Source organism: Somniosus microcephalus, chromosome 3 (assembly GCF_052327205.1).
Source record: "Somniosus microcephalus isolate GS21.2 chromosome 3, FLI_Smic_1.0, whole genome shotgun sequence".
Classification (NCBI taxonomy): Eukaryota; Metazoa; Chordata; class Chondrichthyes; order Squaliformes; family Somniosidae; genus Somniosus; species Somniosus microcephalus.
The window spans coordinates 371,672,487-371,688,456 of NC_140989.1; the positions used below are offsets into that span (position 1 = coordinate 371,672,487).

Consider the following 15,970-nt stretch of genomic DNA (forward strand, 5'->3'; position numbering starts at 1 on the left):
GGATGTCGTGAAACTCCAGTACGATTTGGACAGATTGGGTGATTGGGCAGAAACATGGCAAATGCACGATAATGTGGATAAATGTGAGGTTATCCACTTTGGTGGCAAAAACAGGAAGGCAGATTATTATTTGAATGGCAATAGATTGGGAGAAGGGGAAGTGCAAAGAGACCTTGGTGTTCTTGTGCACCAGTCGCTGAAGGTAAGCATGCAGGTGCAGCAGGCGGTTAAGAAGGCAAATGGTATGTTGGCCTTCGTAGCAAGAGGGTTTGAGTACAGAAACAAGGATGTGTTCCTACAGTTGTACAGGGCCTTGGTGAGACCGCACCTTGAGTATTGTGTGCAGTTTTGGTCGCCTTACCTGAGGAAGGACGTTCTTGCCATGGAAGGAGTGCAGCGAAGATTCATCAGGTTGATACCTGGGATGGCAGGAATGACGTATGAGGAGAGATTGTGTCGATTGGGCTTATGCTCACTAGAGTTTAGAAGATTGAGAGGGGATCTCATCGAAACTTATAAAATTCTGTCAGGCCTGGACAGACTAGATGCAGGAAGGATGTTGATGATGGTCGGGGAGTCCAGAACCAGGGGTCATAGTCTAAGGATAAGGGGTAAGCCGTTTAGGACTGAAATGAGGAGGAATTTCTTCACCCAGAGAGTGGTGAACCTGTGGAATTCTCTGCCACAGAGGGCGGTGGAGGCCAGTTCATTAAATATATTCAAAAAAGAGTTGGATATATTTCTTAAGGCTAAAGGGATCAAGGGATATGGGGAGAAGGCAGGGACAGGGTACTGAATTTGGATGATCAGCCATGATCTCATTGAATGGCGGAGCAGGCTCGGAGGGCCGAATGGCCTACTCCTGCTCCTATCTTCTATGTTTCTATGTTATGCACTTTGGCAGGAAAAATCGTAGAGCAAGTTATTATCTTAATGGCAAGAAACTGGAAAGTACTGAAGTACAAAGGGATCTGGGGGTCCTGGTGCACAAAACTCAAAAGGTTAGTATGCAGGTGCAGCAAGTGATTAAGAAGGCCAATGGAATGTTGGCTTTCATTGCTAGGGGGATAGAATATAAAAATAGGGAGGTATTGCTTCAGTTGTACAAAGTATTGGTGAGACCGCACCTGGAATACTGCGTACAGTTTTGGTGTCCATACTTAAGAAAGGACATACTTGCTCTCGAGTCAGTACAAAGAAGGTTCACTCGGTTAACCCCGGGGATGAGGGGATGGACGTATGAGGAGAGGTTGAGTAGATTGGGACTCTACTCATTGGAGTTCAGAAGAATGAGAGGCGATCTTATTGAAACATAAGATTGTGAAGGGGTTGGATCGGGTGGATGCGGGGAGGATGTTCCCGATGATGGGTGAAACTAGAATTAGGGGGCATAGTCTTAGAATAAGGGGCTGCTCTTTCAAAACTGAGATGAGGAGGAACTACTTCAGTCAGAGGGTGGTAGGCCCATGGAATATGCTGCCCCAAAAAGCTGTAGAAGCTACATCATTACATAAATTTAAAACAGAAATAGACAGTTTCCTGGAAGTAAAGGGAATTAAGGGTTACGGGGAGCGGGCAGGAATTTGGACATGAGTCTAGGTTTGGATCGGTCATGGCCCTGTGGGTAGCGGAGCGGGCCCAGGGGCCGTGTAGTCTGATCCTGCTCCTATTTCGTGTGTCTAATTCTGTTAGATTCAGGAGATGGTTCTGTGATGGTGGATTGGTGGTTAGGATCAGATCAGCCATGATCTTACTGAATGGCGGAGCAGGCTCGAGGGGCAGATTGGCCTACTCCTGCTCCTATTTCTTATGTTCTTATTGAACCAGGGTTACATAGAAGATAGGAGCAGGAGTAGGCCATTCAGTCCGTTGAGCCCGCTCCGACATTTAATGAGATCATGGCTGATCATCCAAATTCAGTACCCTGTCCCTGCCTTCTCCCCATATCCCTTGATCCCAGTCGCCTCAAGAAATATATCCAACTCCTTCTTGAATATATTTAATGAATTGGCCTCTACTGCCTTCTGTGGTAGAGAATTCCACAGGTTCACCACTCTCTGGGTGAAGAAATTCCTCCTTATCTCAGTCCTAAATGGCTTACCCCTTATCCTTAGACTGTGACCCCGGTTCTGGAATCCCCCGCCATCGGAAACATCCTTCCTGCATCGAGTCTGTCCAGTCCTGTTAGAATTTTATAAGTTTCAATGAGATCCCCTCTCATTCTTCTAAACTCTAGCGAATATAAGCCTAATCGACCCAATCTCTCCTCATACGTCATTCCTGCACAATACTCAAGGTGTGGTCTCACCAAGGTCCTGTACAACTGCAGCAAGACATCCTTGCTCCTGTACTCAAATCCTCTGGCTATGAAGGCCAACATACCATTTGCCTTCTTAACCGCCTGCTGCACCTGCATGCTTACCTTCAGCGACTGGTTCACAAGGACACCCAGGTCTCGTTGCACTTCCCCTTTTCCCAATCTATTGCCATTCAGATAATAATCTGTCTTCCTGTTTTTGCCACCGAAGTGGCTAACCTCGCATTTATCCACATTATACTGCATCTGCCATGCATTTGCCCAATCACCAAACCTGTCCAAATCATACTGGAGTTTCTCTGCATCCTCCTCACAACACACCCGCCCACCCAGCTTTGTGTCGTCTGCAAACTTGGAGATATTACCCCACTGTTCAAAAAAGGTGGTAGAGAGAAAAAGGGGAATTATAGACCGGTAAGCCTGACATCAGTTGTGGGGAAAATGCTAGAGTCCATTATAAAAGATGTAATAGCAGAGCACTTGGAAAACAGTGACAGGATCGGACAAAGTCAACAAGGATTTACAAAAGGTAAATCGTGCTTGACTAATCTACTGGAGTTTTTTGAGGATGTAACTGGTAGAATAGATAAGGGAGAACCAGTGGATGTGGTGTATTTGGACTTTCAGAAGGCTTTCGATAAGGTCCCGCATAAGAGATTAGCGTGTAAAGTTAAGGCACATGGGATTGGGGGCAAGGTACTGACTTGGATAGAGAACTGGTTGGCAGACAGGAAGCAAAGAGTTGGAATAAACGGGTCTTTTTCCGAGTGGCAGGCAGTGACTAGTGGGGTACTGCAGGGATCGGTCCTAGGACCCCAGCTTTTCACAATATATATTAATGATCTAGACGAGGAAACTGGATGTAATATCTCCAAGTTTGCAGATAGATGACACAAAGCTGGGTGGGCGTGTGTGCTGTGAGGGGATGCCAAGAAACTCCAGGATGATTTGGGCAGGTTGGGTGATTGGGCAGATGCAGTATAATGTGGATGAATGCGAGGTTATCCACTTTGGTGGCAAAAACAGGAAGGCAGTTTATTATCTGAACAGCAATAGATTGGGAGAAGGGGAAGTGCAACGCGTCCTGGGTGTCCTTGTGCACCAGTCGCTGAAGGTAAGCATGCAGGTGCAGCAGACGGTTAAGAAGGCAAATGGTATGTTGGCCTTCATAGTGAGAGGGTTTGAGTACAGGAACAAGGATGTCTTGCTGCAGTTGTACAGGGCCTTGGTGAGACCACACCTTGAGTACTGTGTGCAGTGTTGGTCACCTTATCTGAGGAAGGATGTTCTTGCCATGGAGGGAGTGCAGTGAAGGTTCACCAGGCTGATGTCTGGGATGGCAGGAATGACGTATGAGGAGAGATTGGGTCGATTGGGCTTAAACTTGCTGAAGTTTAGAAGAATGAGAGGGGATCTCATTGAAACTTATAAAATTCTAACAGGACTAGACAGACTAGGTACAGGAAGGATGTTCCCGGTGGCGGGGAGTCCAGAACCAGGGGTCACAGTCTAAAGATAAGGGGTAAGCCAGTTTGGACAGAGTTGAGGAGGAACTTCTTCACCCAGAGCGTGGTATACCTGTGGAATTCTCTACCACAGAAGGCAGTTGAGGCCAATTCATTAAATATATTCAAGAAGGAGTTAGATATATTTCTTAAGGGTAAAGGGATCAAGGGTATGGGGAGAATGCAGGGACAGGGTAATGAGTTTGGATGATCAATCATGATCGCATTGAATGGCGGAGCAGGCTCGAGGGGCCGAATGGCCTACTCCTATCTTCTATGTATGTTTTTATCTAGTTCACTCATCTAGATCATTTATATATATTGTGAATAGCTGGGGTCGTAGCACCGATCCCTGCGGTACCCCACTAGTCACTGCCTGCCACTCGGAAAAAGACCCGTTTATTCCAACTCTTTGCTTCCTGTCTGCCAACCAGTTCTCTATCCAAGATAGTACCTTACCTCCAATTCCATGTGCTTTAACTTTACACGCTAATCTCTTATGCGGGACCTTATCGAAAGCCTTCTGAAAGTCCAAATACGCCACATCCACTGGTTCTCCCTTATCTATTCTACCAGTTACATCCTCAAAAAATTCCAGTAGATTAGTCAAGCATGATTTACCTTTTGTAAATCCATGTTGACTTTGTCCGATCCTGTCACTGTTTTCTAAGTCCGCTGCTATTACATCTTTTATAATAGACTCTAGCATTTTCCCCACTACCGATGTCAAACTCCCTGTTTTCTCTTTACCACCCAACTTAAATAGAGGGGTTACATTAGCTATCCTCCAATCCATGGGAACTGTTCCAGAGTCTATAGAATTTTGGAAGATGACCAGCAATGCATCTACTATTTCTAGGGCCACTTCTTTAAGTACCCTAGGATGTAGATTATCAGGCCCTGGGGATTTATCGGCCTTCAGTCCCATCAATTTCCCCAACACAATTTCCCTACTAATACTAATTTCATTCAATTCCTCCCTCTCATTAGACCCTATGTTCCCCGACATCTCTGGGAGGTTATTTGTGTCCTCCTTTGTGAAGACAGAACCAAAGTATGTATTTAATTGGTCTGCCATGTCTTTGTTCCCCATTATAAATTCCCCTGATTCTGACTGCAAGGGACCTACGCTTGACTTCACCAATCTTTTTCTCTTCACATATCTATAGAAGCTTTTACAGTCAGTTTTTATGTTCCCTGCAAGCTTACTCTCAATCTATTTTCCACCTCTTAATTAATCCTTTTGTCCTCCTTTGCTGAATCCTAAACTGCTCCCAATCCTCAGGTTTGCTGCCTTTTCTGGCCAAATTATATGTCCTCTCCTTGGATCTTATGCTATCCCTAATTTCCCTCGTTAGCCATGGTTGAGTCACCTTTTTTGTTTTATTTTTATGCCAAACTGGGATGAACAAATTCTGTAGTTCATCCATGCGATCTTTGAATGTTTGCCATTGCCTATCCACCGTCAACCCTTTAAGTAACATTCCCCAATCCATCCTAGCCAACTCGTGCCTCATACCATCTAAGTTTCCTTTATTTAAATTCAGGACCCTAGTCTCTGAGTCAAATACTTCACTCTCCATTTTAATGAAGAATTGTATCATATTATGATCGCTCCTCCCCAAGGGGCCTCGCACAACAAGGTTGCTAATTAATCCTTTCTCATTACATAATACCCAGTCTAAGATGGCCTGATCTCTAGTTGGTTCCTCGACATATTGGTTCAGGAACTACCTGCTGTGCAGGATATCTACCCCGAGTGTGCCGGGGGAAGGCCCTGAGAATCATTAAAGACGCGAGGCACCCCAGCCACAACCTCTTCGCCCTGCTCCCGTCCGGTAAGAGATACCGAAGCATACAGTCTCGTACCAGCAGGTTTCGAAACAGCTTCTACCCCCAGGCCATAAGGCTCATGAATGAATAATTTATTATTATTTCTGTTGTTTTATTTATTATTACTGTATTTCTATTAGTATTTTTATCATTGCTATGTCATATTTATTCCAATGTTGGGAGGACCCATAAAAATCAACATTTCATTGTGCAGTACATACGTCTGCTGCATATATGACAAATAAAATTGAATTGAATTGAAACCATCCTGTATACACTCTAGGAATTCCTCCTCCACAGTATTGTTATTAATTTGGTTAGCCCAATCTCTATGTAGATGAAAGTCACCCATGATAACTGCTGTGCCCTTATTGCACGCGTCTCTAATTTCCAGTTTAATGCCATCCCCAACCTCAGCATTACTGTTTGGGGGGTCTGTATACAACTCCCCCTAACGTTTACTGCCCCCTGGCTTGATGATAACGGTAGAGTATAGGATATGCCGGGACATGAGTTTACATATTGTGGTGGAATACAATTCTGCTGCTGCTGATGGCCCACAGCGCCTCATGGATGCCCAGTTTTGAGCTGCTAGATTAGTTTTTGGAGTGCAGCTTGGAATAGAGTGTAAGCCTGTGAGTTTGGTGAGTAAGGGATTGAATCTTAAGGGTTAATCTCTCTTTTTTTGTATAGAATCTAGTCTTGTGTGCTTGCAATTAGCATTTAACTTATATTTACTGTTTTTAAGTTTCTTCCAGGCTTGGGCAGGGCAAAGCAAGCTCTGTGCTGGAGAGTGGGTGGGGCTAGTTAGTTAATTAACTGCTCTGGATCTGCAACTGCCAGAGAGGTGATTCATAAATCTCAGTAGTATAAATAAGGAAGGCTAGAGTACAGTTCTCATGGAGTGCAGCTTGGAACAGAGTGTAAACCTGCGAGTTTGGTGAGTAAGTGAGTTCGATGAGGAGGGGAGGGAGGTGCTCCTTTCTTCTTTTTCTATCTTTGTCAGCCTCCAGGAGAGCAGGAGTTAAAAATCTGCACGAGAGGAGACAGAGAACCAGCGGGAGTTCGGCTCTGTGAAACCCCCCAACCGCATTTGGAGAAAAATAAAAGGTGACATCACAGGGAAAAGGCAAAGGAAGAGGCAGCTGACCTGAGCGAGAGCGGAGGCGGAGCAACTAAACAGTGTGGCAGAGGAAGGCCCGAGAGCAGAGGCAGCGGACCTGACAACAAAAACAAGGAGTGACGTCACAGGAAAGCAGGGAAGTGATTGGTTGGTCAGTATTTCTCTCTTTTCTTGGGCATTGGTTTAAATTAAGAGCCGGATTAAAAACTAAACATTCAAAACGTAAACACTTAATTAATTAAATACATTAGAGATGGCAGGGCAGGTGATGTGTTACTCCTGCAACATGTGGGAGCTGGTGGACACCATTAAGGTCCACGGCGACCACATTTGCAGTAAGTGTTGGTTTCTTGAGGAACTTCAGCTCCGTGTTGATGAGCTGGAGTCCGAGCTTCAAACACTGCGACACATCAGGGAGGGGGAGAGTTACCTGGGCACTGTGTTCCAGGAGGCAGTCACACCCCTTGACGTAATAAAGACTCACTACGCACTTGGTTGTACATAAAGCAAGGCTTTAATCGACTTGTAACAAAACATGGAGGTCTAGTTAGTAGTCACTAGCTTCCTGTTTCCAGACTGTCTCTGGCCAAGCTGGGCCCATGCCCTAGTATTTATACTCCTCGGGCGGTGCCCTCAGCTGGCCGTTCAGTAGCACTTCCTGAGTTACTTCTTGTAGAAGTTGCGATTTATGACATTCTTCCTCACTAAAAGGTTTGGAAGTCCAGTCTTCCTTTAACAGACTAGGTGGACCAAAAATAGCCGTCGTCATTTAGCTTTCTGCTTGTGACCGGAAGGCACGTCTCCCCGGATCGTTTCCTGGTCCCTGGGTCACTTGGCCTGTACCGGTAAGTCGGTAGAGTCCGCGTCGTCTTGATCATCCTGTGGAGGACTGGGAATATCATGACTCCGGGTGAGGGTCCCCACAGGCGCAGAGCTGGCCTCATCCTGGGTCGTAGCCGGAGACTGTCCGGCGTCCTGATTTCGGGTGGTCATCCTACGGGGAGCGTTCGGCTCCCTGAGTTGATCCGGTGGCACTGCCGGCAGATCCCTCGATGTCCCAGGTAGGGCGTCATCTTCATAGGGGTGCGGAGTGTTGACATCATTGTCGTGGGATCCTACATCATTCGGGCCCGTGTGACCGGTTGGGCAGGGAGCCAGATCTCTGAGCGAGACGGTGGACTCCCGGCCATCGGGGTACCGCACGTGCGCATACGTGGGGTTTACCTCCGTTAACTCCACCTCGTCAATGAGAGGGTCGTTCTTGGCCGACCGGACGAACCTCCGGAGTAGCACAGGGCCTGGAGCCACGAACCATGACGGTAGAGATGTCCCATGTGTAGAGCAATGCCGGAACTTGAAGAATCGCTCATGAGGTGTGACATTAGTGGATGTGGAGAGAAGAGACCTGATAGAGTGTAACACGTCGGGGAGCACAGTTTCCCACTGCTGGTCTGGTAGGTTGCATGATCTCAGTGCCAGACGGACAGCATTCCAGATGATGGCATTGTATCGTTCAACCTGTCCATTGCCGATTGGGTGATATGGTGTCGTCTTACTCGAGGCGATTCCCCGTTGGGAGAGATAACTTTTAAGTTCACTCGACATAAAGGAGGGACCCCGATCCGTGTGGATAAAATTGGCCGTCCCGCAAAGGGAAAAGACCTGATCGAGGCATTTAATTACCGTAGAGGTAAGCATATTAGGACAGGGGAAGGCAAAGGGAAAGCAAATATATTTAAAGACTTGGCCTCAACCGCCTTCTGTGGTAGAGAATTCCACAGGTTCACCACTCTCTGGGTGAAGAAATTCTTCCTCATCTCTGTCCTAAATGGCTTACCCCTTATCCTTAGACTATGACCCCTGGTTCTGGACTCCCCCGCCATCGGGAACATTCTACCTGCATCTAGTTTGTCCAGACCTGTCAGAATTTTATAAGTTTCGATGAGATCCCCTCTCATTCTTCTAAACTCCAGCGAATATAAGCCCAATCGACCCAATCTCTCCTCATACGTCATTCCTGCCATCCCAGGGATCAGCCTTATGAATCTTCGCTGAACTCCTTCCATGGCAAGAACATCCTTCCTCAGATAAGGTGACCAAAACTGCACACAGTACTCAAGGTGTGGTCTCACCAAGGCCCTGTATAACTGCAGCAGGACATCCTTGCTCCTGTACTCAAACCCTTTTGCTATGAAGGCCAACATACCATTTGCCTTCTTCACCGCCTGCTGCACCTGCATGCTTACCTTCAGCGACTGGTGCACAAGGACACCCAGGTCTCGTTGCACTTCCCCTTCTCCCAATCTATTGCCATTCAGATAATAGTCTGCCTTTCTGTTTTTGACACCAGTGGATAACCTTGCATTTATCCACGTTATATTGCATCTGCCACGCTTCTGCCCAATCACCCAACCTGTCCAAATCATCCTGGAGTTTCTTGGTATCCTCCTCGCAGCACACACGTCCACCCAGCTTTGTGTCATCTGCAAACTTGGAGATATTACATCTAGTTCCCTTATCAGCTGAGGGAAGGCAGTCGGTGGTAATCAGCAGGAGGTTTCCTTGCCCACGCTTGACCTGAAGCCATGAGTCAATGTTGAGGACTCCCAGGACCACTCCCTCCCGACTGTATACCACTGTGCCACCACCCCTGGTGGGTCTGTCCTGGCAGTGGGATAGTTTTTCATAACTGAGTGACTTGCTAGGCCATTTCAGAGGGCGGTTAAGAGTCAACCACATTGCTGTGGGTCTGGAGTCACATATAGACCAGACTGGGTAAGGACGGCAGATTTCCTTCCCTAAAGGACATTAGTGAACCAGATGGGTTATTACAAAAATACAATAGTTTCATGGTGACCATTACTGACACTAGCTTTTTATTCCAGATTTATTTAATTAACTGAATTTAAATTTCCGGGCTGCTACGGTGGGACGACAACAACAACAACAACATGTATTTATAAAGAGCCTTTAATTTCCAAGGCACTTCACAGGAGAAATATAAGACAAAAATTTGACACTAAGCAGAAATTAGGGCAGATGAGGGTCAAAGAGGAAGGTTTTAAGGTGTGTCTTAAAGGAGGAGAGAGAGGGGGAGAGGTTTAGGGAGGGAATTCCAGAGCTTAGGGCCCAGGCAGCTGAAGGCACGGCCACCAAAGGCTGAACGATTATAATCAGGGATTCTCAAGAGGGCAGAATTAGAGGAGCGCAGATATCTCGGGGGGTTGTAGGGCTGAAGGAGATTACCGAGATAGGGAGGGGGCGAGGACATGGACGGATTTGAAAACAAGGATGAGAATTTTGAAATCGAGGCGTTGCTTAACCGGGAGCCAGTGTAGGTCAGCGAGCACAGGAGTGATGGGTGAACGGGACTTGGTGCGAGTTAGGACACAGGGCAGGCGAGTTTTGGATGACCTCAAGTTTACGTAGGGTGGAATGTGGGAGGCCGGCCAGGAGTGCGTTGGAATAGTCAAGTCTAGAAGTAACAAAGGCATGGATGAGGGTTTCAGCAGTGGATGAGCTGAGGCAGGGCGGAGACGGGCGATGTTACGGAGGTGGAAATAGGCGGTCTTAGTTATACCGCCGATATGTGGTCGGAAGTTCATTTCAGGGTCAAATATGACACCAAAGTTGCGAACAGTGTGGTTCAGCCTCAGACAGATGTTGGGGAGAGGGAACGGAGTTTGTGGTGGGGACCAAAAACAATGGCTTCGGTTTTCCCAATATTTAATTGGAGAAAATCTCTGCTCATCCAGAACTGGATGTCGGACAAGCAGTCTGACAATTTAGACACCGTGGAGGGGTCGAGAGAAGAGGTAGTGAGGTAGTAACATAGAAACATAGAAGATAGGAGCAGGAGTAGGCCATTCGGCCCCTCAAGCCTGCTCCGCCATTCCATGTGGTCATGGCTGATCATCCAAATTCAGTACCCGGTCCCTGCTTTCTCCCCATACCCCTTGATCCCTTTAGTCTTAAGAAATATATCCAACTCCTTCATGAATATATTTAATGAATTGGCCTCTACTGCCTTCTGTGGTAGAGCTGGGCGTCGTCAGCATACATGTGGGAACTGACGCTGTGTTTTCGGATGATGTCACCAAGGGGCAACATGTAGATGAGAAATAGGAGGGGCCAAGGATAGGTCCTGGGGGAGACACTCGCTGACATCAAGATCTGCACGGCGAAAGGGACCGAGACCGGCGAAAGGCACCGAGACCGGCACCGGCGAAAGAGACTGAGACCGGCGACAGGGACCGAGACCGGCGAAAGGGACCAAGACCGGCGAAAGGCACCGAGACCGGCACCGGCGAAAGAGACTGAGACCGGCGACAGGGACCGAGACCAGCGAAAGGCATCGAGACCGGCGAAAGGGACCGAGATCGGCGAAAGGTACCGAGACCGGCGAAAGGGACCTAGACCGGCGAAAGGGACCTAGACCGGCGAAAGGGACCGAGACCGGCGAAAGGCACCGAGACCGGCGAAAGGTACCGAGACCGGCGAAAGGTACCGAGACCGGCGAAAGGGACCGAGACCGGCGAAAGGGACCGAGACCGGCGAAAGGGACCGAGACCGGCGAAAGGTACCGAGACCGGCGAAAGGGACCGAGACCGGCGAAAGGGACGTAGACCGGCGAAAGGCACCGAGACTGGCGAAAGGCACCGAGACCGGCGAAAGGGACCGAGACCGGCGAAAGGCACCGAGACTGGCGAAAGGCACCGAGACCGGCGAAAGGCACCGAGACCGGCGAGAGAGACCGAGACCGGTGAATCTGCCGTGTGGCGTGGGGTTCACTCCGCCGTGGCACTACTGCCTGAACACCCCGTTACCGCCCCCGCCAGGACGCACTATGGGTGCTGACCTACTGGATTTCGCCACCAATGTGCTGTTCCTGTTTCCAGTGATCCATCAGTCTTGTCGTCGTTTTCTGCTGCTTGCGACATAACAGCAAACCAGTCCCTGCGCTCCACATCACGGAGTGCTGAAGCCTGACAATTTCTTAATTACTGTGTTGTGTCAGCAGCTCCCGGTTCTGTTAATTCAGCCATTCTGACGAGACTCTGATTGTTCTCCTTAGAGCAGAGAAAGTTAAGGGGAGATTTGATAGAGGCACTCAAAACCATGAGGAGTTTTTGATCGAGTAAATAAGGAGAAACTGTTTCCAGTGGCAGGAGGGTCGGTAACCAGAGGACACAGAGTGAAGGGAATTGGTAAAAGAACCAGAGGGGAGATGAGGAGAATGTTTTTACAGCGAGTTGTTGTGATCTGGAATGCGCTGCCTGAAAGGGCGGTGGAAGCAGATTCAATAATAACTTTCAAAAGGGAATTGGAGAAATACTTAAGAATCCTAGAATTGTACAGCACGAGGCCATTCGGCCCATCGAGTCTGCGCCGGCTCGTTCGAAGAGCAATCCAGTCAGTCCCACTCCCCCGCTCATTCTCCATATCCCTGCAAATTTTTCTCCTTCAAGTATTTATCCAATTCTCTTTCGAAGGTATGATAGAATCTGTATCCACCGCCCTATCATTCCAAATCCTGACCATTCATCTCCCCTCTGGTTCTTTTGCCAATTCCCTTCACTCTGTGTCCTCTGGTTACCGACCCTCCTGCCACTGGAACCAGTTTCTCCTTATTTACTCTATCAAACCCCTCATTATTTTAAACACCTCTATTAAATCTCTCCTTATCCTTCTCTGCTCTAAGGAGAACAATCCCAGCTTCTCCAGTCTCTCCACATAACTGAAGTCCCTCATCCCTGGAACCATTCTAGTAAATCTTCTCCACACCCTCTCCAAGGCCTCGAACGCCCAGGTTTTTAGGCTCCCAATCGCAGCCTTCCATCAGCAAAATCTGCCACTTGCTGAGCTGAAGGCCAATAGCACGGGGCGGGGGGGGAGGTGGGGGGGATGGGGTTTGACAGCTGAGAGGATGAGGGGGGTTGGGTGATTTGGGGGTTGGGGGTGAATGGATGAAGGGGTTGATGATGGGGCTGAGGGATAGGTTTGGGGGGTTGGAGCGTTAGTGGTAGAGGGTTGGGGGATGGGGGGTTTGGGGTTAGAGGGATGGGGGTTGGGGGATGGAGATTGGGGATGGGTTTTGGGTTTGGGTGGCTTGGGGTGCAGAGCTGCAGGGATGAGGGGGAGGAGGGTGTGGTTTGGGGCCTTGGGGGTAAAGCTGAATCTGATTTGAGTTTCCCCGAGTCAGAAACAGTTTGCACAGATCAAGTAACAAGAACGAACAAATAATTTGAGTGACGGGTTATTGGTTTAAAACAACACTGGATCCTGACAGTAACAGACGGTCAGACTCTGACAGTAACAGACGGTCAGACTCCGACACTAACAGACGGTCAGACTCCGACACTAACAGACGGTCAGACTCCGACACTAACAGACGGTCAGACTCTGACACTAACAGACGGTCAGACTCTGACACTAACAGACGGTCAGACTCCGACACTAACAGACGGTCAGACTCCGACACGAACAGACGGTCAGACTCTCCGACACTAACAGACGGTCAGACTCTGACACTAACAGACGGTCAGACTCTCCGACACTAACAGACGGTCAGACTCTCCGACACTAACAGACGGTCAGACTCTGACACTAACAGACGGTCAGACTCTGACACTAACAGACGGTCAGACTCTGACACTAACAGACGGTCAGACTCCGACACTAACAGACGGTCAGACTCCGACACTAACAGACGGTCAGACTCTCCGACACTAACAGACGGTCAGACTCTCCGACACTAACAGACGGTCAGACTCTGACACTAACAGACGGTCAGACTCTCCGACACTAACAGACGGTCAGACTCTGACACTAACAGACGGTCAGACTCTGACACTAACAGACGGTCAGACTCCGACACTAACAGACGGTCAGACTCTCCGACACTAACAGACGGTCAGACTCTGACACTAACAGACGGTCAGACTCTCCGACACTAACAGACGGTCAGACTCTGACACTAACAGACGGTCAGACTCTCCGACACTAACAGACGGTCAGACTCTGACACTAACAGACGGTCAGACTCCGACACTAACAGACGGTCAGACTCTCCGACACTAACAGACGGTCAGACTCTGACACTAACAGACGGTCAGACTCTCCGACACTAACAGACGGTCAGACTCTGACACTAACAGACGGTCAGACTCTCCGACACTAACAGACGGTCAGACTCTGACACTAACAGACGGTCAGACTCTGACACTAACAGACGGTCAGACTCCGACACTAACAGACGGTCAGACTCTCCGACACTAACAGACGGTCAGACTCTGACACTAACAGACGGTCAGACTCTCCGACACTAACAGACGGTCAGACTAGCTGTTCCGGCACCTGATGTCCAGCGAGACTCACCTTTGCTCCTTCCTTTCCTGCTGATCCCGGCAGTCCTTGTTCCCCTGGGGGTCCAGGTGGTCCCGGGTGTCCTCTCTCGCCCAACGGACCAGTCTCTCCGGTTGGGCCCTAAAAACCAGCCCAGAAACAACAATTGTTAGACAAGCGCTCAGCACCAGGAACCATCAAGAGTCATCGATCATTAATCGTCAGTCAATATCGTCAACTGCGTGGGATTGTTTTCAGCGCAGTCCAAGAAACTGTGCAAGGTGATACTTGAATTTAAAACCATTCATTTTGTATTAGCTGAACCAATATCTATTTATAATGGAGGGGTATCTGTTCACTAAAAAGCACTTTCCAAGAAGGAGAATTTATTCCCAGAGTTTACAATCCATTGAGAAACCTCCTGAGAGCAGGAGTCTTATTTTAATATTGCTCCCTAGAATCTTCCGGTAGATTAAAATGGAGATACTCATTGCTGAGTGCTCCAATACATGATGTGTTTACAAGGATGACTCCAAAACTGAAAGGTTAGGAGAGGGAAAAATTGAACAGGCTGGGGCTCTTTTCTCTAGAAAAGAGATGCTGTGGGGTGACCTGGTCGAGGTCTTTAAGATTATGAAGGGTTCAATAGGGTAGACGTAGAGAAGATGTTTCCACTTGTGGGGGAGACCAGAACTAGGGGCCATAAATATAAGACAGTCACTAATAAATCCAATAGTGAATTCTGGAGAAACTTCTTTACCTAGAGAGTGGTGAGAATGTGGAACTCGCTCCCACAGGGAGTGGTTGAGGCGAAAAGCACAGATACATTTAAGGGGAGACTAGATAAACACACGAGGGAGAAAGGAATAGAAGGTTATGATGCTGGGTGAGATGAAGGGAGGTGGGTGTGGAGCATAAACGCCGGCACGGTGTTGGGCCGAATGGCCTGTTTCTGCGCTGTAAATGCTGTGTAACTCTGTCTTTGTGTCTCTCTGTGCTGTAAATGCTGTGTAACTCTGTCTTTGTGTCTCTGTGCTGTAAATGCTGTGTAACTCTGTCTTTGTGTCTCTGTGCTGTAAATGCTGTGTAACTCTGTCTTTGTGTCTCTCTGTGCTGTAAATGCTGTGTAACTCTGTCTTTGTGTCTCTGTGCTGTAAATGCTGTGGCCTAGAAATTCCCTTGGGTTTGCGCCCATTTAGGGGCGCAAGAGTGGGTTGCGCCGGAAGTTGCGTCGCCGCTGAAATTAGGTGGGCCTTTAAATCGGCGTAAGCCGGTAGCGCTGCGCCGGCACCGATGACGTCATCGGTGTGCGCAGCGCCCCGGTACCGCCCGAAACCATGCCGATCCCCATCTTCAGTAGCGGCCGCCTCTTCCCTGGCGGCCGCTAACAACGTTTTGAAAACCTGGCCGTGCTGCAGCCTTAGAGGCGCTATTTAAAGCGGAGGTGCGGCCGGCCACTTTTTCGGCGGTCGCCTGCCCGCACCTCCTTCCCTGGCCTCCTCCACCCCCCCCCCCCGCCCCGCGGCATTGCCGGCTGGTTTCCGTGGAGCCCGGCACTTCGCCGTTGTGCCGGGCTCTTTTGCCGGCACTTTCAACGGGGCTCCGGCCGTTGCAGGCACCTCCCCCTTAAGAGAAGGGGGAGGCCTGCAGTACAGCAGCCTGCCGCTCCGCATCGGGTGGCGCAGCGGGACCGGCAGTGCTGAAATTCACTTTCAGCGCCCCAAGCGGGGCGGGCACACCCTGTACCAGCGCCCGCTTCCGCTTTGGGGCGCTGAAAGTGAATTTGGGGCGGGCACAACTGGCTCGGCGGTGGGCACTAAATTTCCGGCGCAAACGTGCTGGCGGGGC

At 49.0% G+C, this 15,970-nt stretch overlaps 1 protein-coding gene across 1 annotated transcript in view; it reads right to left on the bottom strand.

Moving 5' to 3' along the window:
- The window catches only part of LOC147122437 (collagen alpha-1(XI) chain-like), a 745,903-nt gene that overhangs the window by 242,488 nt on the left and 487,445 nt on the right, over positions 1-15,970 (bottom strand). The window contains exon 41 of the mRNA XM_085983595.1: positions 14,156-14,263. Coding sequence (XP_085839721.1) covers positions 14,156-14,263 — 108 coding nt within the window. The remainder of the gene's footprint in view (positions 1-14,155; positions 14,264-15,970) is intronic.